Genomic DNA, 25,790 nt, shown 5'->3' on the forward strand with positions numbered 1-25,790 from the left:
AAAAAACCCTCCAGCTTCTTTGACCATATAAACCACAGACAAACACCTCCCACTGCTTTCACCCCAAGGAACAAACCAAGAACAGCGTAAAAGAAATTTATTAAGATAGCACTATTTATACAAGTTACTCATGCTAGAAAAAAGCATAAATGATACATGTAAACAATTGTTTACAGAATACTTGTTTTCCTTGTAAAGGTGCAAATGATCTTCATATGTAAACACAAGAATATCGACCTTTAGGGGTAAAGGGGCTTTTAAAAAAGTTTTAATGTCCCATTTATGACTGGAGTGTATTTTTTACTATATTCAAGCACATTAAAGTCTGAGTTACATGAATCAAACTATGAAGTTAAAGAACTTAAGATGTCATCACTGCCTTTTTCATCTCAAGAATTTACAGTCCTCTTTTTCAAAACGAAATTTAGTAAGGTCCACAGTTAGATCAGGTGCAAAAGGTCATTCTTCCATACACAATAGAAATTACAGTAAAAACAGAACTGCAGAGTCTTGAGTTCTTCCTTGCTCTCCCCCCACTCCTGGGAGACTCCACAGTTATTCACAGTGCCAGAAAACAGCCCTTCCCCTCCAAACTCTTAAATGAGCCTCACACCTTTCCCTGCTCTAACCACACACAGGCAAAGTGCACAAAAACCACTCAAAGAGAGGGCACCATCCATCATGGTCAGGAATTCCACAGACACAGGCAGAGGGCAGCTGAGGTGAGGCTGGTCTGAGGTTTTCTATCAGGAGGAAGGAGCTGGCTCTGGGTCTGCCCCTTCCAGCAAGAACACAAGAAGCAGGTGTCAGAATTAACAGATGATACCTGCACCCTGCTTCAGACAACAATTGATATTGAACAGGCAACAGGAGGAAAAAGGCTTTTAAAAGTGAGCTAGAACTAGGTGGATTTAAGTTCTGTCAATGGTTGCAGGATGAAGTACCAGTGTGGACGTAGCCAAACTCTATTCCACACCCAGCTGCATTATTTCTGATGAACTGATATTATTCCTGCATTATTCCTGTTAGTGGTGGGTCCTTTGTGACAGCTGGGAGCTGGGTGCAGTGTTCTCTGTCTTCACAAAGTGACACCTGCACCCAGCCCAAGGGGGGGTCATCTCTGCCAGTGGGCCATCAGGGACTCCCCAAAATATCCTATGACTCAGCATTCCATCATTTCATTGGGAAATCCTTTGCTCTGGGGGAGGGATTCAACATTCCTGCCTGGCTTTGAGGGTCCATGATCTGGGGGTTTGGGGACCTGGACACCACCACCACCACTGGACATCCACAGAAGGAGCAGGCCTTTCCTGCTACTTTGCACTTTCCTGCAGGACTAGTGCTTTAGACAAGACCTCATCTATCAGAACTGCAACTACTGTTTAATCAGGACTGGTTTTAAGCCAGACTTTGTGTATTCATTGCATTGATCGTCATCTTTCTATTGAATTGTAACTCCAACTTGAAATCTCTCACAAGGTGTTTCTGTGGGGTTAATTCCTCCCCTGCTGGCTTACCTTCAAATCAGCACAGGTTCACACACAGGAGAGGGGAGAGGAGAGAAAAGCTGAATTTTTGTACAGTAAAAAGGCATTGCTTGAAATCCTTTTCCTCTCACCCCTTTTGGGCATTTCACTGTCAAGCAACGAGAGTTCCAGCTCTAAAAAGATACTTAGGGCACTCATCCTCACAGCTCTCCTGTCCTGAGACCCCAAATCATACCACAAGGCTTGGAACCACAGTAGCTGGCAGGACACAGCCCTGCCCAAGCCACCAGCTGGTCAAAATGCAAGTCACACATATACATATATATATATAAAAAATACATATATATATGCACACACAGATGTATATAAAAAGCTGGAATCATCGCTGTGAGCGACACAAAGGAAACACATGATACAAATCAAATGAAAAAATAAATATACTCTGTGCACAGAAAAGCTTCTGTGCAAAGGTGGCACCTTGCAGGTCAAGTACTTTTTTTTTGAAGCTCTCTGTAAATAAGGCAAAAGCAATGTTTTCTGTATCACTTTTTTTTTCTCTTTCGCCCACCAAACAGCTGCCACATCCACTGCTCCCACAGCAGGAGGGAAAGCAGGAATCCCTCCTGGCCAGACTCCAAGTACAGAGTGTATAGGCTCTACATCAGCATCCTTTTAGGCTACAATAACTGTTACAGTTTGGTTTATTCAAAAAATGTAGAACTATTTATAAAAAATACGGACATAAGCAACACTTCTACTTCTGTCCAGTGGTTCCCTGGAGTCTGACAACGTGGTCTCCCGCGGGGCACGCTCTCACAGAAGTCAGTTTTTAGAATTCCATAGAAAGAGTTCACCGACAAAGAGTTACATTGGATCTAGACCGTGCATACTAGAGCTGCAAAGAGGTCCAGTGTCAACAAGTCTCTTCAGTTTTTTCTAGGAATGAGAAGGCAGGGGACTCCCTCCCTCTGGAAGCTTACCATATATGAGATTCACAGTGTGTCATTTTGATAACCCCCACGCCTCCGCCCAGCCGCCGGTAGTTCATCCCGCCGTACAACCTGCAGAGACAACATTCCAGCTCACACACTGCCTCTCATCCTCCTCCACGGGGACACCAGCCCTTGGCAGCTGCATGGGAAACACTGAACCAGCCTGTGTTACCATCTTTGATGTCTGCTTAAAGTGAAGGAGAGTGGAGCACCCATCTTACACACTTCTTAATTAAACAGCTGTATTTGCTCGTGCCTTCCTCTCTCAGAACTGAAACTGCTGCTTGATTTGACACCAAATTTCTGTTAAATAAATTCGAAATAAATTCTAATAATTTAAAACTTCCTGCTCCCTGTCTGGTAATGTGCAAGACAAAAAAACTTTGTAAGCTGTAGCTGACCTTAAGCTAGGTTTTGGGTAACACAGGACTAGGCTTAGTCCTCACAATTCAACTAATTTATTTTGTATGTCTAAACCCCTACTTTCAGCTGATCCAACCAAGATATAACACATCCCAAGCACCATCTGCTGACTGCAATGGTGTCTGCATTTCATAGGGGTATCAGATCCCTACAGACTGCAGCTGCATGCTCCCCTCTGTGCCACTGGAGTCTGCTGACAGGAACAGAAGCAAGTTCTCCAAACAGCTTTGCTAAAGCCAAATTGCAGCAGAATTGTTTCTCAGTCAAGCTGCACAAACAAAAAATATCTTCAAGATACAAAAGAAAGGTGACCAGCTTCTGTGGTCTTCCCTATGTTGAGTTCAGTGGAGGAAAAAAAAACACAAGTTAATAATACCTTGAATAATCTCCCAAACTGTGTGAATGCCTGCCAGGCAGCCACTCCTAACTCTGAACTTTCACAGGGAGCAGCTGAAACCATTCCACTAAGGAATCTGATCTATGTACTATTCCCTCCTCAACTGGTTTCCTCAGCAGTTCAAAAGGCCTATGGATCCATGGCTCACCAAACCAGGGGAAATTCCTCCACTGCTGCTCATGACAGCCATTCTTATCAGTGAAGGGTTAAATTACTACTATCACTAATAAGAATAAGGAAATTAATTTCTCCCCATTCCCCACCCTTGCCAAATCACCACAGCAGCAAAAATACCCACAGGTGCTTGATACTTTATGCTAATTACATCTGGGAATAAATGCATAAGCAATTGTTTTCAAGTGTAGTTTTGTCTAGAAAGGCTATTTTTCTTTTCTTTTCTGCTCAGCATATATTTTGGTCAGCAATTTCATATTATTTGTCTCAGCTTGGAGATTCCTCCAGTGGCTGAATCCTGCTCATTTAAAGGGGGATAACACCATGTGCTTGAAGTGTTTCAGCTCCTCCAAAAGGATTCAGAAATCACTCCATCTCTTGGAGATTTGTCCAGTGGCTGAATCCTGCTGATTTAAAGGGGGTAACACCATGTGCTTGAAGTGTTTCAGCTCCTCCAAAAGGATTCAGAAATCACTCCCTCAGCTTGAAAGCAAGAAGTGAACAGGCCAAATTCTGCATGGTGGCTGTGAGTTCCTTCTGCTAAGGACAAGCTCAGTTTTACTGGGAAGCAGGAGAGACTCAGCCCAAAATGAACAGAAGGGCCATACTGGGATATTTTTCAAAATGTTTTTTTCTTGCAAGGCAAGAAGCCAGAATGGGAATGTTGTGATGGTTCTACCCCACACAAGCTCTCTGTTATGGTGTGTACCACATTCCTACTCTGCCTGGGACAGCTGCAGCTGGATTTCACTGTTTGACTGTCACACAAATTCAAGTTACCTCCACGTGTTAGCATCTGGATCAAACACCTCAATGGTCTTCAGGTACGTTGTGCCATCAAAGCCCCCCACTGCCATCAGCTGCCCATTCACCACGGCCAGGCCAACCTGCAAAACAGCCAGCAGACAGGGCTACTTAGCTGGGATGTCCTGAGAAGAAGGGTTAAAATGAAAATATTAATGAAACTATTTCATAACCGTGTTTGATGAAAGGCAGTCTGCAGGAGAGGGTTGGGGATTTTTTCTTTAGGGCACGGCACAAGTAAAATGCCCTAAAAAATGAGACATGGAAAGTTAAATGTGTATCTCAGAACAGAGAATCTCTCAAAGAAAAAGCAGAGGGTTCCCAGCTACAAGAAGTAGAACCATTTGAGTGATGATAAATACATGAGAATCTAAACCTTTTCCATACAAAACTTATGTTCTGGACTGAAATTCTTCCCCAAGAAAGAATATCTATCAGCCCACAACACTTGGTTAAAGGAGCAGAACCACAGGCAAGCCCCTGGTCTCAAACCTCTCAGGTTAGGGCTTTGACCATCTGTAAGCACCTTGGCCTCCAGACTTTCTATTTAGTCTTTCTGCAGAAGCACAAAATCACTGAAACATCAAAAACATGATCACTTCCAGTGGAAAATGTGGAGTATAACAGAAAAAAGGGAAGGTACACATTGTAAAATGGGACCTTTTCTGGCTTTGAGAAAGTCAGCTGAGCTGCAGATACAGCTGCATGTGCTTAGCAGTTTCTGTAGAAAGCAAATACAGAAGCAGCTGATAAAAAGTCACTGTCTAATGAGAAACTAAAGTGGACAGTGTTGGACAGCTCACTCTGTGCTTGGAGAACAGAAATAAATATGTGTTCTCTGCCTCCAAAACCAGTGGTTGCTCAAACTGTGATTCATACTTGCCTCACCAGACCCTGGAACACTAACTCACAGATAGAACTCATCCTCTCTTTACCACATAACCCAATATCTAATAACAAACACCCATGCCATTTACATCTCCCCAGCCATGACTGCTGAAAACACTGCAGTAAGCTGTTGTTCACAAGACAGCACCATGAGCAGCAGTGGATGGGAACTTGCTGTCACTCACAGGATTCAGGAGGAGAGGCAGCAGCCTCAGTGAAAAGCCCAGGAGCCCTGTTCCCACACACGCCTCAAGGCAGTGAGAGTCTGCTGGGAATATGTATCTGAACACATGCTAAACCAGTTTCCCAGCTTTTTCCTCTCAGCAAGTGGGTGTTTTCACCTCCTAATTCATCCAGAGAGATCCAGGCACTAATTTGATAGCGTTCTTTAATGGTATCTCATACCAAGTACAGCTATGTCACCTAAAAGCTGCTCTGCTTCAGGCTTAGCTGACCCATACAAGGGCCCAGAAATATTTTAAAGCACCCTCAAATGACTCATTTCCCCATCCTAAACAGCTGTCTGTGGCATGACTTGGCTATCTCTTCACCCTCTAATCTTGCTAGAGAGTTTTTTGTAAACTTTTTCCCTCACAGAGAAGAGGTGAAGATGCAGAGGAAGCAGGAGAGCCTCATGAGGAGACTGACACTTCACCGTGTGCTCTCCCCACAACAAGAGTGACAATGACACCCTCCCCTGTGCCCTCTGCCCCCACATGGTGACACGTGGCACAGAGGAGTCCACCAAGCCCTGTTGGTGCCTTGAGAGGCTCCCTGGAACTGAGGCTGAGCAGTGTTAAAGGAATAAAAGGATTTATTAAAGGCCTTCACAGGATACACCTTGGGCAGTTCAAGATGGCTACGCCCAAGATGGATGGCCAGTCACAAGTTTTCACACTTCTATAAGTTTTGGTCTATTTACATATTAGGGTTAATTATCCCATTACAGCTTCAGGTTATGAAGTCCCGTCCTCCCAGACTGTTCTCCTAAATTTGCTGTTGTTTACACTTTTTGGGCCTGAGACTGTAATGGCTGTCCTTGGTTCTGGGGCTGGAAAAGGATTGTTTTGTGCGACTAAACAGTGAAGAGAACTTGCCAACACTTTATATGAAGCTCAGAGTTATAAACTGATGCAGTACAGAATCTGGAAAATGTGGGGATCAGAAAAACAGAAACTTCCACAGACACTGAAGGATCTGATCTGCAGCCTTGGAAGAATCTTGGATTGATGTAAAAATACAATACGTAGACATTAAGCAGAAAAATCATAAACTTATATTTTTATAATTGTAAGAATATGCTTTACTGTATTGATAAGATGGGGAAGGGTTTGTAATGTAAGGGTATGGCTGTATAGAATAAGCTAAGAGTTTAGAAGTTATGAGAGAGTGCAAGTGAGACAGAAGCTCTTGGATAAAAGTATCCACAGTGCAGCAGAAGTAAATAAAGGTGATAGGCTAGAAAAGCAAAATAAATTCTGTAGCAATTGTCTATTGGGTTAGAAAGTTCTATAGTGCCTTGTAACAAAGAACTTGTGACTACTCTTGAGCTATGGCCGGATGCTTCTTCCTCTAAAACCTCATGGCCTCCGAGACTGATGTTGATCTGAGCAATAAATCGTTCTTAGCTTGAAAGCAGCCCCATCCCTCCATTTCTAATGGCAACAATGACAGGAAAACACGAGATGTAAAACTTGAGGCACGAGTTTTACATGCCACACCAGACTCACCCCGCTGCGCCGCGACGTCATGGCCACCACGGGAGACCACTGGTTGGTGCGTGGGTTGTACCTCTCAGCACTGCTGAGCTCTGTGGTGTCATCCCTGCCTCCCACAGCATAGATCATGTCCTGGTACACAGCACAGCCCAGGTGCTTCCTCCTGGTGCCCATGGGGGCTATGGTGTGCCAGCGGTTCTCCTGGGGGTTGTAGCGTTCCACTGCGGAGGGACAGAAGGTGTTTCGTCTGCAGGGTTGGCAGGGAGTGGGTAAAAGCATTTTTGGACCTGATTTCCACACACAAAAAATGCCATGAATCCATTTGTTCTCTCTTCCAAAGCCATGAACCCCTTGGTTCTCTCTTTTCTTCCCAAGAACTCTTGCTAATCTCACTCCTGTCTCCACACTCGAGAGGCAGCTGGCATTGCTACAAACTGACCTGAAGCAGTTTTACCTTTGGCACCTTCCTTCCTACAGTAATAACAGCTGCTGCAGGAATTTAGGAAAAAAAAAGTGCTTGCAACTCCTGTGCAAACGATCAAAGCCTTGTATTAAGGACATACTGCCAAATGAAGCACTGAGAAAGTAAAAATATGACACACAACGAGATAATAGGGGCTCACAAGTCTGGAGAGTGAGTTATTGTATGGCAAAATAATATCTAAAGAAGAAAAAACTCCACAAAGTGATCACTGAGATATTCAACAGCTATCTGGGGACACGACAGGCTCCCAGGATCAGGACTGGGACTAAGGGACAGCAAAAGGCATACCAGTATTGAGAGGAGATGTTCCATCAGAGCCTCCCACAGCATAGAGGAATCCTCCCAGCACAGCCACTGCCACTCCCAGGCGCCTGGTGCTCATGGAAGCCACTCGAGTCCATTTGTTTTCTTTGGGATCATACCTGGCAAAAGAATAAACACCAGAGCTGAGTGAAGTGCTGACATCTTCACAAAGGGGCAGGAAGACTGACTTTATTCTCCCCAAACAAAAATCCCTGTAAGATTTGTACAGCTCTTATCTCCTCTCCAGCTTGTCTGCATCAGCTGCACCCTCTAAGAGACCATCTTTCCTGCTGTGCCCCACCTTTTTGGGTTTTTTTCTTGTAACTAAAAAGTACCTCTCCACAATGTTGAGACAAGAGACACCATCCTGGCCACCCACAGCATAGAGGTAACCTCCAAGGACTGCTACTCCAACACTGGTCCTGCAGGTGCTGGTGGGAGCCACATCACTGCTCCACTGATTAGTCTTTGGATCATACCTGGAAAAAAAAACCACACCAAAACAGCACAAATTACCTGCCTGGGTCTGCTTCAGACTCTCCCATGCTTGGGAGCTCTACTAAGGCTGTGAAACTTGCCTATCCTGAGCTTCAACTGCAGCACAGCTCTTTGTAAGCTGGATAAAAGCCCTGAAGTGATACAATGCATCCTCTACATGTTATTCCAGGGATGTTCAAACTGCAGGTTGGGATGAATGAAGCTGGAGATCAAAGGTTCAGGCTCCTGAGAGAGACTGGCTGGCATGTGGTAACCTGCAGCAGAGTTAACTCTGCTCTGTTCCCTGCAGTTCACACAGAACTCAGCCAGCACTGGGACTTCCAGATAAAATATGGAGGAACAAGAGGGACTTGGGAATCCACAGACAAAGAAATACAGTGCATAGCAAAGAAGTGCAGGATATGGGAGATACAAATGCTAGCTAGGGTCATGATTTGGGAAGTTGGGAGTATTCAAGTGGGAAGAAGGGGAGGAGGTAAATGTATAGCTCATTGGGTTTGTTACAGGGCCAAGATTTAGACTAGTAGGAGAGCTTGAGTCATGTGGCTTTCAGGCATGGGAATTGTCCTATGCAGCTCCCAGAAACAGGAAGCTCAGTAAAACTTGTTTGACTTTACAGGCCTAAAACTGACCTATTTTCCTTCTTCTGCCTATGTTCCAAGGTTCCTTAATTTTCAAGTTGCCACTTCACAAAAAAAAAAAAAATCCAGGATCTTTCCCTCAGCATCTAAGAAATGCTCACTGTAACCTCACCTTCCTCAACAGTGCCAAAAACAAACCCTCAATTGCAAGGAGGATTAACCAGGATCACCACTCTTCCAACAACACACCCAGACCCATCTCCTAGAGATTCCCTCCTTATACCAGAGGCTTTGGCTTGTCCCATTAAGCTGGGGATAACGTGGCACAAAGTGTTTTGCAAGGGGTGTGCAAGGCAGGAAGAAACGGCAAAATGAACTCAATTCCTAAGAGGCTGCAGCCAGGTTTAAACATTCACAGCTGAAATTCTGCACAGGGGCCTTATGGAGACCTACCTTTCCACGCTGTTGAGGTAAGAGGAGCCATCGTGGCCTCCCACAGCATAGAGGAGGTCGTCCAGGACGCTGACCCCGACGCCACAGCGCCTCTTGCTCATGGAAGCCACCATCCTCCACTCGTTGGTCTGGGGGTCGTAGCGCTCCACGCTGGAAATGGCGTCCCCGCTGCACCAGCCCCCCACTGCAGCCGAACACCAGAGCCAGGGTCACAAAAACACTCACCGAGCTCGCACACCGCCTGTGCTCCTGGCACAAATCCCCCCTTTGGACTCGTCTCTAAGTCCCTCCTTCTGAGGTTTGTGATTATAAAATAGAAGGAGATTTTCAAGAGGCTGAAGTGAAGTTTGGAAATGCTGTGGCATGAACAGCACCAAAGAAATCACGCGAGTAAGAAAGGTAACTTAACTCAAACTTTCAAATATTAATGCACAGGTTACATCAGAAATAAGTTGTGAAGACTTTATGGGAACACCACCACCAAAAAATCCTGCCTGGAGTCTCCTGGCCTAAGCCAGTGGGAAAAATACATAGAATGTCCTGAGTTGGAAGGATCAAAGTCCAACTCTCCTGGCTCTGCACAGGATAGCCCCAAGAATCCCATCACATGCCTAGGAGTGTTGTCCAAATGCTTCTTGAGCTCTGTCAGGCCTGATGCTGCAACCACTGCCTTGGGAAGTCAGTTCTAGTGCCAGACTCTACTGTGGGTGAAGAACCTTTATCTAATATCCATCTTAAGCCTCCCCTGACACAGCTCCAGGCATTCCCTCAGGTTCTACTGCTGGTTCCCAGAGAGCCCAGATCAGTGCCAGCCTCTCCTCTCCCCTCACGAAGAAGCTGTAAACCATGATGAGCTCTCCTCTCAAGGCAGAACGGACCAAGTGACCTCAGCCACTCCTCATATGGCCCCTCTAGACCATCCACCCGCTCCTGCTGACACACAGGCACACCTGCAAGGACACACACCTGCAAAGAGCACCTCTCCACAGCGGATGGGTTTGCGCGGCCTCGTTCGCGGTCCCTGCATCAGCGGCCGCTCTTGGGGCAGCAGCAGGTAGTTCTTGGCTTCATCCACCAGATCCCTGTGCAAGACAGCAAAATATTAGCCCCCAGAGCTCTTGGGAGAAGGGGCCAACCAGAACTGATGGGAAGAGCAGCCAGCACTGGTCATGCACCTCAGGTATTGACAAGTCACACGAGAAGAGTGTGAGCAGCTCCGGTTAAATGCGCGCTGTCACCTAAATAATCATCGGCTGTTTACAAGCCACTGACACAGTGACAGCAGCAAGCAGCACCAGGGCTTGGCCAGAGCTCACAACAGACACAGCTTGCTATAAAAAGACTGATTAAAAAATATATATGACAAGAGATTTGTCAGGGTTACTGTGCAGAAAAGAAAAACCCAGCCTGCCTCAAGCTAAAACTGAACAGTCAGTGGTTTTGCCTCGGAAGAGAACAGGAGCTGGAAAGCACACAAATACATAATACACACATGACCAATAGATGGAGATAGTACCCTTCTGATGAATATTTTCTCCATCAGCTCTGGCCAGCTCACACTGTCCATCCATTCATTCATGACTTGCCACCTGGACTAATCCTAATATTCCAAACCCTTGAATAAAACAAAAAAGAACAAAAAAGTCCTCCTTCCCTCTACAAATGTGGAGTTCCCCCAGTATGAATGCTTATTCAGGAAAAGAACAATTTAGCCTATGCCCTGAACTTCTTTACAATATGCACAAGATAGATCATGTGCTTTGTCTACAATACAGAAGTCTGCAGAACCAGAAAGGTGAGACTCACACCATAAAAGGAGGAAATGAAACTTCCCTGTATTATTCTTGTGGGAAAGGGCAGACTCTAATCCCAGAGTCCAATTCAGCTATCAAAGTGCAGACATTCAACATAGAAAAACTACTTTAGATCCCACTGAGATCATCATGAAAGCCATGCAAGAGCTAAGCTGTGATACAGGCCATGACCAGAGGGGGTGAAAATAAAAAAGGCAAAATGAAAATCAATACACAGTCAAACCGCACACTCAAAGTTTGCCATTTCACTGAAAACTTGAAATAACAAAACCACTTCTAGGGTGCACCAGTGACTATTATGCAAGTAGTAAACAATTTTTCTTGCTTCTCCTATCCTGCCAGTTGCCAAAGACGAAATTGTGATGCGTCACCCATTTACCAGTGACAAATGAGCACAGTTTCAGGGGACAACATAATGCAATTCTGTAAATGGCTGAGGAGATTTACCTGCATTCCTCATCACTCTTAATGAGTGGATCAGAGCCCACTGTACCCACAAGAAACTTGGGACTCAGCAGGGGCAGGCGGACGTGCTGCAGGACCTGAAACACAAACCAGAACACCTATGGTGAAACCACAGATACCCACAGAGATGCAAGAAGCCAAAAGGAAAACACAAGAATTTTAGTTGAATGCAGCTTGTCTCACAGCACATTTGCCTTTTCAATATCCCAGTTCAGATACCCAGCAGAAAATCAGTCTTTGGAAAGGAACGATCCACTGGATCTATCAACAGCTGAAAGGTCACTGCTGGAAACCTTTAGAAAATTACAGATGTCAAGACATCTGCCTGAACACTAGTTAAGTGGTTTTAGCAACCATTTAGCTCTCTTAAACCTGAGTGGTATTGCAGAGTAAATGAACAATAAGAACACATCTTTCAGAAGGGTTTAGAATTTGAAGGCCCAAGCATGTACAGAGAGAGGCAAACAGTTATAAAAGAATTAAAAGCTGACTTGAGAAGAGCAGCTTTCTCCAGTTTGGTTTGTTTACTTATAACCATTTTCAAAAGCTTTCCAGTAAATAAAGTTGCATTTAACATCTCTTTCCAAAGCAGAAACAGTGAGGCAGGCAGATGCTCACCTCTTTTGATCATCCAGCCCCAGACTTCAGAGGCTTTGGGCTGACAGCTTTGTCACAATGGGTTCTGCTCTGTGAAATGCCTTGGCTCAGATGAAGCATCACATTCCAACAAAACCATTCTGACAAGCTCCACTGTAAAATCGTGAGGGCTGAGGCACAAATCAAGCAGCAGAGCTTAAAGAAGCACTGCAAAGCAAGACAAGCCTTTTTCTCTCCACTGTGGTGTTGATACGACTCTCCCAGCACTGCAGGCAGGTTTGTCTGGACAGACTGCTGGAGTGAGCTTGTTTGGCAAGTCCTAGCTAGGAACAATCCAACAAATCTCCTAATGAAGGCTCTGGCCAGCCTAAGTGAAGGGACAGTGCAAGCCACCTAACACAGGTGGGAGTCAGGGAAAATTTTGGTGGCCTTACATCATTCAGAACCTCTCTGGCACCACCCCACCATCCCTCATTCCTCTCCCCATGCACAGAGCAGCCTGGAATGTCTCTGTGCCCAAGATCACCTGTGGCAGCTGGGGTCTTCTCTCCTGGATGCTGTACTTGACCCAGGCCATCACGGCGTTGAACACCTGCTCCTCGCTGCGCACGTTCAACTCGTCACTGGATATGATGTCTATCAGCTGGTTGGCAGGAAGCAGCATGAACTCCTCACTCTCCATCACCTGGGAAAGGCAGAGGAAAAAGGAAGGGAGTAAGGACAAAGCATCAGAGCCATTCACCACTCCAGCACTTCATGGGCTGACCCAGTAAAAAGCCAAATCCACATCAGTTCCAAGACCAACACACGTGAAGGGTTTGCTGCACTGGGCAGAACAGCAACACAACAAGACACTTCTAGATGGGCATGCCTTTCACACCCTTTGACACTTTAAAGGGTTAAACCACACTGATCAGGTTTCAAAATTCAGGAAAAACAAAGCCTTTCTTTAAAATCAGCCTCCTTGTTTGCCGTGTCTAGTACATAAGGCAGAAATAAAACCTCAATAAATACGTGACTAAAAAGCAGCGCGGAGATTCACAAGGAAAGCAAAACAGAGCACAAAAATAAGAGTCTCAAACAAGTTACCAGAGGCATTGCAGAGAACACAGAAAGCCTGATTTGTGGCAGAACAGAAAATATTTCAGGAGACTCATCTGATCCTGCCTCTTTCATTTGCTCTAAATATACACATGGAGTATGCAGTAGTCGAGATGCACTAAAGAGGGAATCAGAGCCTCCAGAGCCCCTAAGGACTGATCTCTTGTGAAAGTCAAGCCACTGACAAACACATTAATTCCTTCAGCATCCAAGATAGCAACCAAGTTTCTCAGGAGGCCTTGGATGCTGCTGGGGACTGCTCACACAGCATGAGTCAGTCACACTGCCCTGGGAGCTCACACACCACCACAGCTCCTGCACAGACACCAGATAGATGGGGAAAGGCACAAGAATCAAAACTAAAACTGCAGAAATGGCCTCACTGATAACTGCCAGCTCTCCTTCCCTGCAAGCATTCCCAGTCTGCAGCCTGCAATTTCCAAGAGGTTCAGGGACAGAAAATTACTGAATGCTGGCTTGCCCTTATCATCTGTGACCACATTAGAATTCTGTGATTTATTTCAAGATTTGCTGCATAAATTAAACACTTTTTGACATGATCATCTCAACAGCAGTTGGCTGTGCTGTCCTTTTAATTACCTTAATTATTTAAGGGCGCTGAACAAATATGCAGTTACTGACAATAGAAAATATTGTTAAAAAAACAAAGAGGACAATGAGATCAGTTACCAGACTTGGTTCTTGGGCACCCTGACTGAACAAATATGCAGTTACTGACAACAGAAAATATTGTTAAAAAAGAACAAAGAGGACAATGAGATCAGTTACCAGACTTGGTTCTTGGGCACCCTGAGCTTTTGGGGACAGTAAAGGCCACAGCAAGGCTGGCCCACACACTCCTTCAGCTTTTAAGTAGGAACTGGGTTGGTCATTAAAGATCTTTATCAGCTTTTTTCCATAGTCTCCCTTCCTTCTACAAAGCTTATGTGTAAACTTTAGTCTGATGGTTTTTAAATGCAGCTTCAGAGTCTGAAACCAGCAGCTGTGGAAATTCCTGAGTTAAAGATGCTCATCCAGTCTCTCCCTTTGAGCCTCAGGTCACCCAGTTGCATTGATGGCCTCACAAAATTCAAAGCACTGCTTTAAACCAAATTATTACTACTGTGCAGCTTGTTAGTTTACATAGTAAAACAAATCATTATTTAAAATGCTTTGGCTTTTTCTGGCCTAATTATCAGGACACTCATAATTGCCTGACTAATATTAATGACCTATTTGACTGACTTACTTAGTGGACAAGAATTGGCTGGATTTCATTTCCTCTGCAGCATTCCTGAATCATCAGTGCTTTTATAAACAGAGAGAATTCATGTCAGACTATGCAATATAGAGTGAAATTTTTGTCTGTTGATAAAAGTGAAAGTTGTCCACCCATAAATATATTTTTTCCCTACACACAAACGTCAAGAGACAAAAACAAAAATACAAAGGCTGTTCTTGTACGGTGGAGTTGTTAATAGAACCACTTCACATTATATGCACAAAATCCACTAGGGGTTATAGGCAACAAATTAAATTGGGAGGAATGGAAAAAAATTGAGAAAACATTTTACCAAGAAGTTAATGATGTAATGCAGCAATACACATAAAAATTTAATATAAGCAGAGGTTAGCACAGCAGAGGACATGAAGCAATTCAAACTGCATTCAAAGTAACTGCATGGGCTGGCCTGGTGCCTGCTGCTTAATATTTCACATTGCCACCCTGGAAATTCCCAGCTCACGTTCCTTTCTGCCAGCTTGGAGGAACCACACAGCCTCCACACAGGAAGGCAATTCTTTATCAGTTTTTTATTATTTTTCAACCTCCACAGTGGAGGATGGTTAAACAGACAAGTGCCTGGCTTCCCCCAGGGATCACCAAGCCACTCCCCAGATGGAAAATACTGCCAGAAAGGAATGCAACCCCAAGGAGCAGCACCACTGACACTGTCTGCAGAGAAACAGTGAAGTAAAAGAAGTGATTATTAAGGATGAAGAGCTGCAGAACTCCTGGGGCACTGAAATGGACACCAAAACCTGCCCAGGCCAAAGAAATAGTGCTCTAATCTAAGCCTCAGCTTTCCAGAGGCTGTATTTAAGTCAAGTCAATTATAATTTACATCATCTTTGAGGAAGAGTGTTCTCTTTTTCCTCCTTGAGCTTTAACAGGGATAAGGAAGACAAAGTTGTCTTCAAGGGACTGCAAAAGAAAAGAAGCCCATAGCAAGCAGCTCTTAACAGCCAGCTGCATGTATTAATGCTAAAACATTTTAAAACAAAACTGTCAAGCTGTTAAAGTGTTATTTAGAGGCTTGTAAGCATGCCCTACTCATGTAATAACAAGATCTAATAACCAGTAAAACAACCAAGCACTGAAAATAAACAACCATCTGGATAGCATCTTGCTCCTCCCCCACTCAAAAAAAAAAAAAAAAAATCCAGAAGAAAAGAAGTGCAGAGCAAGCACAGAGGATATGAAGTGGCCAGCTAAAATGTAGGGCTTTGGGAAACCACCAAATTCTACAAAAATCAACCTCATCTTACCAGCAAATTCTATTTGGTTAGAAAATAACTATTTAACTGCAGCTTCTGTAGTAAACTGATGCTGTGTTCACAGTTAGACACCAAGAATTGTCTTCACTGTGTCCAACAGTCATGTTCTGTTGTGTTGGTCCTGCTCAGATTTTTAAGTACTACCTGACTGAATTTAATACAACTCCAACCTGCTTCTTGCATGTTAGAAGAAAAAAAAAAAAAGACAAGCTGCCATCACTCACAGCACTTCCATACTGCTGCTTCTCTGGGGAAACTAAATTAGCACCAGGAGTTCCTGGAGTTCCTCCCTTTGGAAAGGATCTCCCTGTGAAACTGGTGGGAAGAGGGGATTTTTCTGCAGCAATTCAGTAAAGACCCACTCTTCTCTGACTACTGCTCACACAATCCTTAATTATTATGTTGATCCTTCTCTGAACCAGCTGCTGGCATTTTTTTTCACTAAAAATCATCTAAGCAGAATTAACAAAGGATGAGAAACTTGAGTTTATAAAGGTCAGCTACAATATTACACATCTGAATTACTTTCAGACAGCTTCTTCTGAATAATAGATGCAAAACTCTAGTTCTGCTGTAAGCAGGGATTTGAAGACTCCCCTGAGGCAGCCTCACGCTCCCCCAAACACCCACTTTTCCAATCCCAGAGCTCAAGACCAAATTTTTTGGGTTCTATTGAAGTGTTGTCCTTACTTGTAACACCTCCCCCCACTCCAACCATGTAGAATCCAGAATATTTCTGGAAGAGGAGTGGAATGTCAAACCATTGTGCAGGCAGGACAGATTCAATGCCAAATCCCCCTGCACCCACAGCCTTGCCCCCCACATAGCACTCACCACACACCTTTCAGGGAAGAAATGCTGTGCATCACATACAAACCACTGGTACCACACAGTCCTGCCACCCCTCTCCTCCTTCTTCCCCACTTAACATCTGGCACACCTGGCACCCATCACTATGGGTCCCTTCACTGGCAGCCATCACCATCAGGGCACAGAGCAGGTGTAAAGGCAGGATTTGGAAAAAAGGACAAAATGAGAGTTGCTGAAAGCTCTCACAGGCCACGTTGATGCGTGTTACACCACAATCCCAGCATGCCAGCCCCTTACCTCCTGGAAGTTGTGCTGTGTGAATTTGTCAGCGATCCTCAGCAGCTCACGGCACGAGTGAGTGTCAGCAAAAGCCCGGATGCCCAGGCAATTGGAAGGGTCCAACTGTCTCTTGAGGAACTCACAGCAAGCCTCCTGGATCTCAGCCAGCTGGAGAAGACAGGCAGCTGGCAGCAAGGTCTGGACATTCCCCTCTTCCACAGTGATCTGCGAGGTGTAGGCGAAGTCGATGAGCAGCTCCATGGCGCGCTCGTCGATGTCCCTGATCACCACCTCCGTCTGCCGCGACTCCGCCAGCTCCCCGGTGAACATGGCTCGGAAGTAGGGGCTGCAGGCCGACAGGATCACCCTGTGGGCGTAGATCTTCTTGGCCCCCACTACCAGCACCACATCGCAGAGCTCCCGGTGCTTCCTGAGCAGGTTGATGACCTCCAGGGTCTGCCGGGGGTGCTTGTCGGAGATGTAGGGCATGCGCGCGGGCTGCGGCACCCCCTCGGGCAGCTTGTTGGGGTCTCCGAGGGTGCAGCGGCTGGTCACGTCCATTCCGGTCTCTCCTGGGCGAGTGCTGGCACACCTGCAGCGCAGCAGATACAAATACAGCACCATGGTCAGGGATCCCAGAGGCGGCCGCGCTCCGAAGCACCGCGGCTCGCTCCCAGCTGTGCCCGTAAGTCCACGGCAGGACGTGGAAACAAGCACGTGACCACATGAAAGAGGAATCCATCTCCAAGCAAAGCTGGCTGAGAAGTAAACAAATGCCAACTTGCAGCAGGCTTCTGTTTATTGCTATTTTTATAGGCTTTCTATGACACACGGCTGTAATATCCAGCTACACATACATATTTATGAGCTGAACCTCGTGTGGTAAAGGCACATTATCCCCATTTCACAGAGTGACTCAAAGCACGGATTAGCTGACTTGCCCACTGTCAAGTGCTGGAGTTTTCTTTGACAGAGGTGGAGATGGATTTCCACTGCAAAGAGTTCCGGCTCTGTGATTTAACCAAACTTCTCTGTCCTACCTACATTTTTAATGGGGTCACTCATCACTGTAATGTCTGAACACACTAAACTGTCACACAGACTTCAGGAGCTCAAGATGGCCTGCAGACTACCATGAGCATCTCTCAGGTTCACAGAATACCCATTTTAATAATCACCTCTTCAATTATTTTTGAGCTATGGAGTCTCCTGACTCAACCCACCCTCCCTGCCACGTGCCAAAAGAAGGTTAATCTTCCACAAGAACGGCAGAAGACAGGCAAAACCAAATCAAAGCAAACAGGAAAAAGATAAAACAAGTATCCACCACTCTCAACCTACCAAAAAAGGAAAATCAGGAAGTCAGGATGGTAACTTCAGAGATGAAGAATCACTTAAGAATACATAAATTAAGTTACTGGCACAGAGAAGAACACAGTATCTTCCCAGTTTCAGATGCAATTAGGAAAAATCAGGAAATTGCTGCCTCTTCCCACATCAAAGGAAAACCATCACTTAGAGCAATTAAAGGACATTGAACAAAATATCAGAATATTGATGGTTTATAACCATTGAAGATGTACTGAAAGACCCAAAACATGCTGGCCACTACCAGTTTTACCCTGGTCCACTGGCATTTGTGAGCTGTCACTACCTCAATGTTCATATTAAGAGTTAAAAAGAAATCAAGCTTGGCTTTGCCATGGCTCAATGTAATTTGCAGCAGGCTTGAAGGAAAGAATTAAAAAAAACACCTCACATCTTTTCCCCTAATTATTATGTCAAATGCACTAAGCACTGGGAAACAGCCTCTGCAGCAGTTCAAATTATTTACTTGCATCTTAGCCTGTTTCCCCATTCCCTCCACACCCTTTCCTTGATCATCATATTCAGATGTTTTAGACCATTACCTCCTCCTCCTATCTTGGTTACACAGATCCAGCTGGGACTCCCCTCTGGGTTTTGCTGCTTGCTCCTGCTCCTTAAATGCCTTGGATTTTTATCCCTGCTCCATCTTTTCTGCATCCATCACCGTTCTGTTTTCCTGACACCTCTGACAAATCCTTCTGCTCTTACACTGCCTCTCACTCTCCTCCACCCACTCCTGTCCCTCACAACCCAAGTTCACCTCTGGGGGGTTTGACAATCATTCTCAAAGCTCTGCCAAGTTCCTCACAAACAATGCATAAACTAAACTCCCCTTGCAGCAACACACACCAGCCACAATTAATGGTACCCCTGCAAAAACCTCAAGAAACCTTGGCTGAAGATTAATTTACCTAATTGGCTTATTTTCAAGGCCAGAAGGTTAAGTAATTTAATCCATCTACCAGAAGATGGAGAAAGGTGGTGACAAACATTCCCCTGTGGAGTTTGGCTCTTGCTAAGTCTATTTTACTGTGCATAAAGTGTTTTGAACTATGTCAAACCAACCCTTGGAAGCAAAAAAAAGAACACAGTAAGAGCTCTTTTAAGACACATGCTGCTACAGTTCTGGATAATTCGTCTTGACCAGGCCATCAGTCAAAGAATTGAAGAGGCATTCTTCAAATAAAAGCCCATTTCATGTAACTACAGCTCAGAAGAGATGGTGCACATCCATGACAGGGCATTCTTTTGGAAAGCACACAACACCTGTAGATTTTCCTCATTCCCACAAAAAACAGCCCTGAAGCAGATCTCAGAGTGGCATGGGTTCTAAGCACAGACAGATTAGATTAAGGCCATGCTGCCAGAAGAAACACACAATATTCCTGCCAATCCCACAGCCCAAGACTCCCTGCCAACACAGGGCAATGGGATGTAGCATCTTGTGCCACAGGATTACCTGGCCAGATTTAGGCAGTAGCCTTTGTCTTTCCTAAGCAGGACAGAACAGGGGTTTTCTGCCCAAATGAGGCCCTGCTGAACACACCTTTAACTCACTGAAAAGACGTCTGGTTAGCAAGAAATGAAGTCATTCCTGCACTGTTCCCACCAGCATTTATCTGAGAGCCTGCATTGTACCCAGCCTCCTTACTCCTGGGGAGAAAGTGCTGGTTAATGATTAAAGAAGACTGAATGGATGGAAAAAAGAGTAACAACCAAACGTTCCTGATTCATCCATAACTTATCTCTGGGTGGTGCAGAAGCCAGTGATCAATTGGCTTCAGAATTTCCAAGCTGGATCAACCCAGATGCTTGATGTGAAGCTCGGAGGGCTGCTGCTACACACAGGCACAGAAGTGTGAATTTAAAGGACATGTCTGCTGGCTTGTGTCTCCACAAAGATTGTAATTCCACTGCATTCTGTGTGCATTATGCATAAATATGCACAGAGAATGAAATGATGAGTCAGTAGCTTAGAGGTGTGAAAAGACAGAAGGCAGCACTTGATTCTCACATGGCAGGGGAGCTGCCTCCCCCCACACAGAAGTCAGAGCTGCTCCTGAATAGCCAGGGTGATTAAGGAGGGCTGAGGATCCAGAGGAAATGTGTGTGTGCCCGGGTAAAACATTCACACCCAGCTATGCAGATATTCTGGGATTAGCTTCCATCAAAACGCAGGGCTGGGGAAATCAGCAAATACAATGGGATTAAGAAAGGGCTGACAAAGGATCAGTTTTTGCAGCACACTGCTGAGAAGTACAAAGGGAACACAGGCAGTCTGCAACAGCTAAATAAACAGGCTGGTCTGCCTCCATTTTATTCCACTAATGCCCAAAATTTCATTCATTAACGGGTGCATGTATGAGATATCCATCCTTACAGCAGCTTCTCCCAAAGTTCAAAAAAATACTTAATAACACACACCCAGGGAAAATTCTCTCCCATGCTGTCACAAGGGCACATTAACTTACAAACCTGCATTTTTAAGACAATGTGTGTTTTAGCACAAGATTACAAACAGGCTTTAACACAGTTCAGCAGAAAACAACAGGCTGACCTAAGGCTCATGAAACACGCATCTCAAGCTAAAATCATAAAATCCAAATCTAACTGAATCTACAACTGAAATCCAAAAATCATACACAGCTGAAGTGGATTTCAGTATCAAGAGATTTTAGTAGCAAATAAAAATAACAAACCAAACGTGTAATGATTTCTGTCAATGCCTTGATTTGAAATTAAGAAATATTTCCTATACTCATTACAGAGCTGCAAGAACAAGGGCCATTGACTTGGCTCAGCCTTTGGCAACAGAAGTCAACACCACAACATGCCAACCAAGTAAATGTAAATGCTTTATTGTGGCATCAGTACTCAAGGCACTAAGTTAGCTACAAGTCTGATTATCAGGAAAAACACCACTGATTCATTTTCTTGCCTTGCTAGCAAGGTTCCAGTAAGTTGTCTAAACAAAGTTATGCAAACAAGCAGATAAATCTGACTGAAATACTATTTTACGTTACACAAAAGGAAAACAGCAAGGATCTGGTGTATTTGCCCCTATTTATATTGCCTGGTTTGAATTTTACTGACCAAGCCCAGAAAATTCAGCTTCACCCTAACTGAGGAAAACATCCCAGTCAGGGTGAAACTGAGGATGCCCATACTCTGAAAGAGGAGATCATTACTGGAGCCTTCCAAAACCTTCGTGAGCCTTTTGTAGTTTGTTTTGGGCAAGAGCTATGTCCAGGTAGCTGGACAAGCTCCTGAGTGCACAACCAGGATCTGAAGCCTCCTTCCTCCTGCCGGGTCTGGCTGCTCAAAGCTGCTCTGATCCAGCACTGCTGTAAGCTGGGAAAAGGCTGCCAGGAAAAAGCTGGGTGAGGAAGAGCTGGGAGAACTTCACCAGTTTGTTTGGGAGCTGCTCAAGCCCTGGTGCCTGAGCTATGTTAAAGATCTGTCTGCAGCTGACTGTGCACCCACCCATCCCGAGCTGATTTCCCTGCTTCCTTCCTCACCCCTACTTGCCCAAGGAGTCCAGGACTCCTGTCTGGCCCTGGCCATCAGATCTGCCCTGCCCTCCTTGTCTGGGTGCTGTGGGACCATGCCCTTCACCCAGAGGTCCCTGCTGCCTTGTTTTTCCCTTCAGCAAAGCCATATTCTCTTGCTTCTCCCTGAGAGTGAGCAAGAACAGCCTGCCCCAGCCACCCCTTCATTCCTAATGCAGGGTAAATCCTGTTTGCAGCAGCAATTCTGTGTTCCCTGCTATAATCTTGACAGGAATAGCTGGAATTCCTTGTCTGTTCAAGCTGCTCCTCCTCCCCTCTGAATGCTGTACACATTTGATACCATCTCACTGTGTTTATTAACCCACTACTGGCCAAGCCCCACTACCCTCTTTGTGCAGGACCTGCCACAGCCCTCACATGGGGGTGTTAAATCAGCTTCAGAGCCCTGAGTAAAAGGATAAAAGAAAGTGCTCTGCCATCTGCATAGCTGGAGCTCATAGGAAGATCTATGAGTTCTTAGGAAGATCAAGATGCCCAAAATCCATTCAGGAACCTTTTATCATTTCCTGCTAAGACAGGCAATGGGAGGAGAACAAACAGAAATTTTAACAACCCACACTGAGGCCCTTAAAGCAGGCAAGTGTATTCCAGAACTGGAGTCCACAGCTCACAGCAGAAATGTGCTCATCAGGCCAGGATGCAGCAATAATAAAAAACCTCCACTTCTTCAGCTCTGTGCTGCTGCCCACCGTAAAAACTAAAACTGAGTGGCAGCCAGAACTTCCACAACAGCAAGTCCAAGGCCACAAACCCACAGACACACAAACTACAGCACATGAATTCTCTGCCTCAGTGTGACATAGAAAACAGCAGACACAGAAACAACTTTAGAACCTCAATTTCCCCATCAGGAACACAAAAAGTAGGGAGAAAACAAGGACACAGGCCAAGCTAGTCACCAATTTTATGTCATTCTGCAAAAACATCTCGATAAATGGAGCACAACATCAAAACCTAAAAAGCTGGGTGAGATTGCAACAACCTCCACTGAAGAGGGCTACAACGAAAGAAAGCTCATCTGCTATTTAATCCATCTTTGAGGAAAGGGAATTCACTGCAAAAGTCAGATACAGCTCCTCACTGACCAAACCACATTTCTTATCTTGGCAAAAATGCAGCACAATACCCAGGCTCAGCGATGCCTCTGTCATGTCCCAGGTTTACTCACTGCTGAGCTGCTGCAGCAGCAGCACAGCAAATTAAATTCATTAAAATTCATTTCATTAAAACAGCATTGTGCCATTCTTCAAGGGTTTAAGTGACTACTTACTTCTTGCCTCCTTACATAGAAGCCAGGCTAATGGTTTCTGTGGCTAAGAATGCTCTATATATTCATCTATGGTTAAAAGCCTTGCCTTCCCTCATGTGAGCGTTTACAGATTTACCCACAATAAAGTTTTCCTCCTTTCAATATCCCAAAGAGCACAAACAGACCAAGCAAGCTGCCCGAGTTCCCTCCAATTCATTTAGAAGTGAAGAACTTCAGGCAACTTTGCTTCCACACAGCCTGTATCATGCACAGAAATGTATCTGCTGTTCAATTTTGCTGTGGGATTGCCATCAAGCAAGGAAAATCAACAAGAACTAGCAGGGAACCATGTTTGCAAACCTGTCATCGTGCTGAACTACTGTGACAACTTTTCTCTATATGAGAGAGAATGTTTTTGACACAACCACAGCAAGAACTCCCCTGAATTAAACTTCAGCTGCATCTCCAGCTCATTAGAACTGAGGCAGCTGGCATCCATAATTAGAAAAGGAAATCTCCTTTTCACCCAAGACCTCACCAAACTCCCTTCCTTAGGGGAAAAATAATACCCCTTGGAAACTAAGTTAAATTTATTCTTAGGCAGTTCATTTTCCATAGTTTTAATACCTAAAGTAATTAAACACTGAATTTTAAACACGACAGTAAATGGGGAAAGTGGAAAAGGGGATGGAGAGTTACAGTAACTTGTCTTCCTTACTCTTCCTTAAAGGTCTTATAAATATTGAAAACTAAATACATTTAAGAAAAGACTAAAGAGGAATGGTTTATTTCCCAATTCCCCACAGCCAGGCTTTAAAAAAAAAATCCAAAACCACACAACATTTTACAGTCCAGGCACGTAGAAAACCAACTCACATGATTTATCCTGTTTGGGGAAGAGAGGAACAATTGTTTTTGTGTCTCACCTGCGCATTGGCTTTCCGTCCATGCACCGTGAAGAGAAACCTTCACCTTACACTTCAAGACCTGATCCAACAGAAAAAAAGAGAAAAAAACGTGATTTCCGATGGGTTACTTTTAATTTTTGAGGGAATGCTTTGCTAGGCTCTGTCTCTACAAATAAGCTGATATCTTTTTGGTATTCTAAGAAAATGGTGTTAAGTTTTACATCTCCTGTGTCTCACTATTCATCGAGACTGATAATAGAATAAAATCTTTTAAAACCCCTCTCAGTTACCCGTCTCTGTAAAAACTAAGAAAACCAACAATTTCCAAGCCAAAAGAACTTTCTTTCCCTTCTTCAGTCTCCCTCTAAGAGAAGAGAGCTGCCCACAACCACGTCCTAATGTGCCTTTGGGCTCTTATCCAGTTACAAATTCACAGCCCAGATTAACAGCACCTGGACTGCAGAGAATAAAGCTGAAGAAAACACCACCACCATTAAAAATATTTCCACCACAGCTTCACAAAGATTCCTTACCAAACAGAACACACACATTATAAAGTCAGCAAACTGCCTGCCTCCCTGAATCCTTAAAACTATTCTACCAAAGGGAAAAATATCTGAAGTGACAGGGTGCTCACTGTCACTCCTTGCTCGGAGCCAGGAGGTATCTCTCCCTCACACATTTAGCAGAGATTTAAGGCAGGCTGGCACCTAATAAACAGCACAGCGCTGCTCACCAGCTACACTGCAGAGCCAGAATTTGATAGAAGATAAAACTTGTGTCTGGAAATTGAAGATAACTGTGCCCCAGAGGTAAGAGGGATGCTAATAATGCTACTACATCTGCAAAGATGAATGATGCTGCCTGACGTTCACTACACTTCCACTCCAAATATTCATTTTCTGAGAGTAATAACAGTTGCAAACTGCACAGGCCTTTCATATTCAACCACTAACTTCTAATTCTAATTCTAATGTAAATTAACCCTTACTACAAGGGCATCGCTTGCCCCAATTTCATTATCGATAGCTATTCACTTAGGAATACATTTAATTCAATTATTATTCAAAGCAATAAGTCTAACTTTTTGTAAAAAAAAAATCTATTAAAAGAACAAAAAGGTGTTCTGCTTCCACACTGATAGTCACAGGCTTTTACCCCTCCAGAAACGAGAAACCACTGAACTATGGGAAAAGCAACGACAGAATGAGAATGAATTAAACCTTAAAATAAACACAAGTAACAATCACAAGAGGAAAAAAAAAATAAAATTTAGAAAAAAGCAAGATCATTTTTGGAAGACAGAGACTGTCAGATTGGAACCCTGCATCCAACAATAAGCAAAACGTTTTTGGCACCATTCAAATTGAACTACAGAACTGCTATAGCTACGTGAAGAAGACCCTTATTTCACAGGAGGATTATCCCAGACACACCAGCCGAGCAAGCTAATGAAGAATAAGCTCAGACTTGCTGTCTGCCACACTTGCAAATTACTCAGGTTGGCAGCAAATGAAGACAGGCAATTCCTCCCGGTCAGGGCACCGCAGAGCAGCTCCGGGTGCCGGGCACCGAGCACCCCTCACGGCAACGCGGAGCGGGCTATTCTTAGCCCCCCGATTGCATCAGATTTAATCCCCTTAAACCCACGCTGAAAGCCGGGGAGGAGGAGGAAAACGCACGCAGATATACGCGCAAAATAAAGGCATTCAAGCCGCGCTGTCCGCGGGGCAGCAACAGGCTCGGGGCGGCTCTGCCAGCAGAGCCCGGCCCTGCAGCCCGCCGCGCAACTCGGCAGCTCCTGCGGGACGGGCACCGCTCCCCTCCGCCGGGCCCGGCCGAAGGGCCACCCCGAGCCGAGCCGAGCCGGGC

At 44.8% G+C, this 25,790-nt stretch overlaps 1 protein-coding gene across 4 annotated transcripts; it reads right to left on the reverse strand.

Moving 5' to 3' along the window:
- Positions 1-82: 82 nt before the first annotated feature.
- KLHL20 (kelch like family member 20) lies at positions 83-23,997 on the reverse strand. Of its 4 annotated transcripts, XM_039730230.1 has the most exons (12): positions 23,937-23,997; positions 16,843-17,416; positions 12,605-12,763; positions 11,464-11,558; positions 10,169-10,284; positions 9,203-9,386; positions 8,006-8,149; positions 7,656-7,789; positions 6,896-7,170; positions 4,254-4,360; positions 2,468-2,548; positions 83-2,382 (listed from the first exon to the last, which is right to left on the reverse strand). In XM_039730230.1, exons 1-12 carry the CDS (start codon positions 23,957-23,959, stop codon positions 2,352-2,354), a joined length of 1,923 nt encoding a protein of 640 aa, XP_039586164.1. In that variant the 5' UTR covers positions 23,960-23,997; the 3' UTR covers positions 83-2,351. The 4 variants fall into 4 exon arrangements, with proteins under 4 accessions (XP_039586164.1, XP_039586166.1, XP_039586165.1 ...); XM_039730232.1 differs by having other exon boundaries at positions 83-2,548; positions 6,896-7,104; XM_039730231.1 differs by lacking the exon at positions 23,937-23,997 and having other exon boundaries at positions 6,896-7,104; positions 16,843-17,448.
- Between the last annotated feature and the right edge of the window lie 1,793 nt (positions 23,998-25,790).

The sequence above is a fragment of the Passer montanus genome, unplaced genomic scaffold (assembly GCF_014805655.1).
Source record: "Passer montanus isolate IOZ18808 unplaced genomic scaffold, ASM1480565v1 scaffold71, whole genome shotgun sequence".
Classification (NCBI taxonomy): domain Eukaryota; kingdom Metazoa; phylum Chordata; class Aves; order Passeriformes; family Passeridae; genus Passer; species Passer montanus.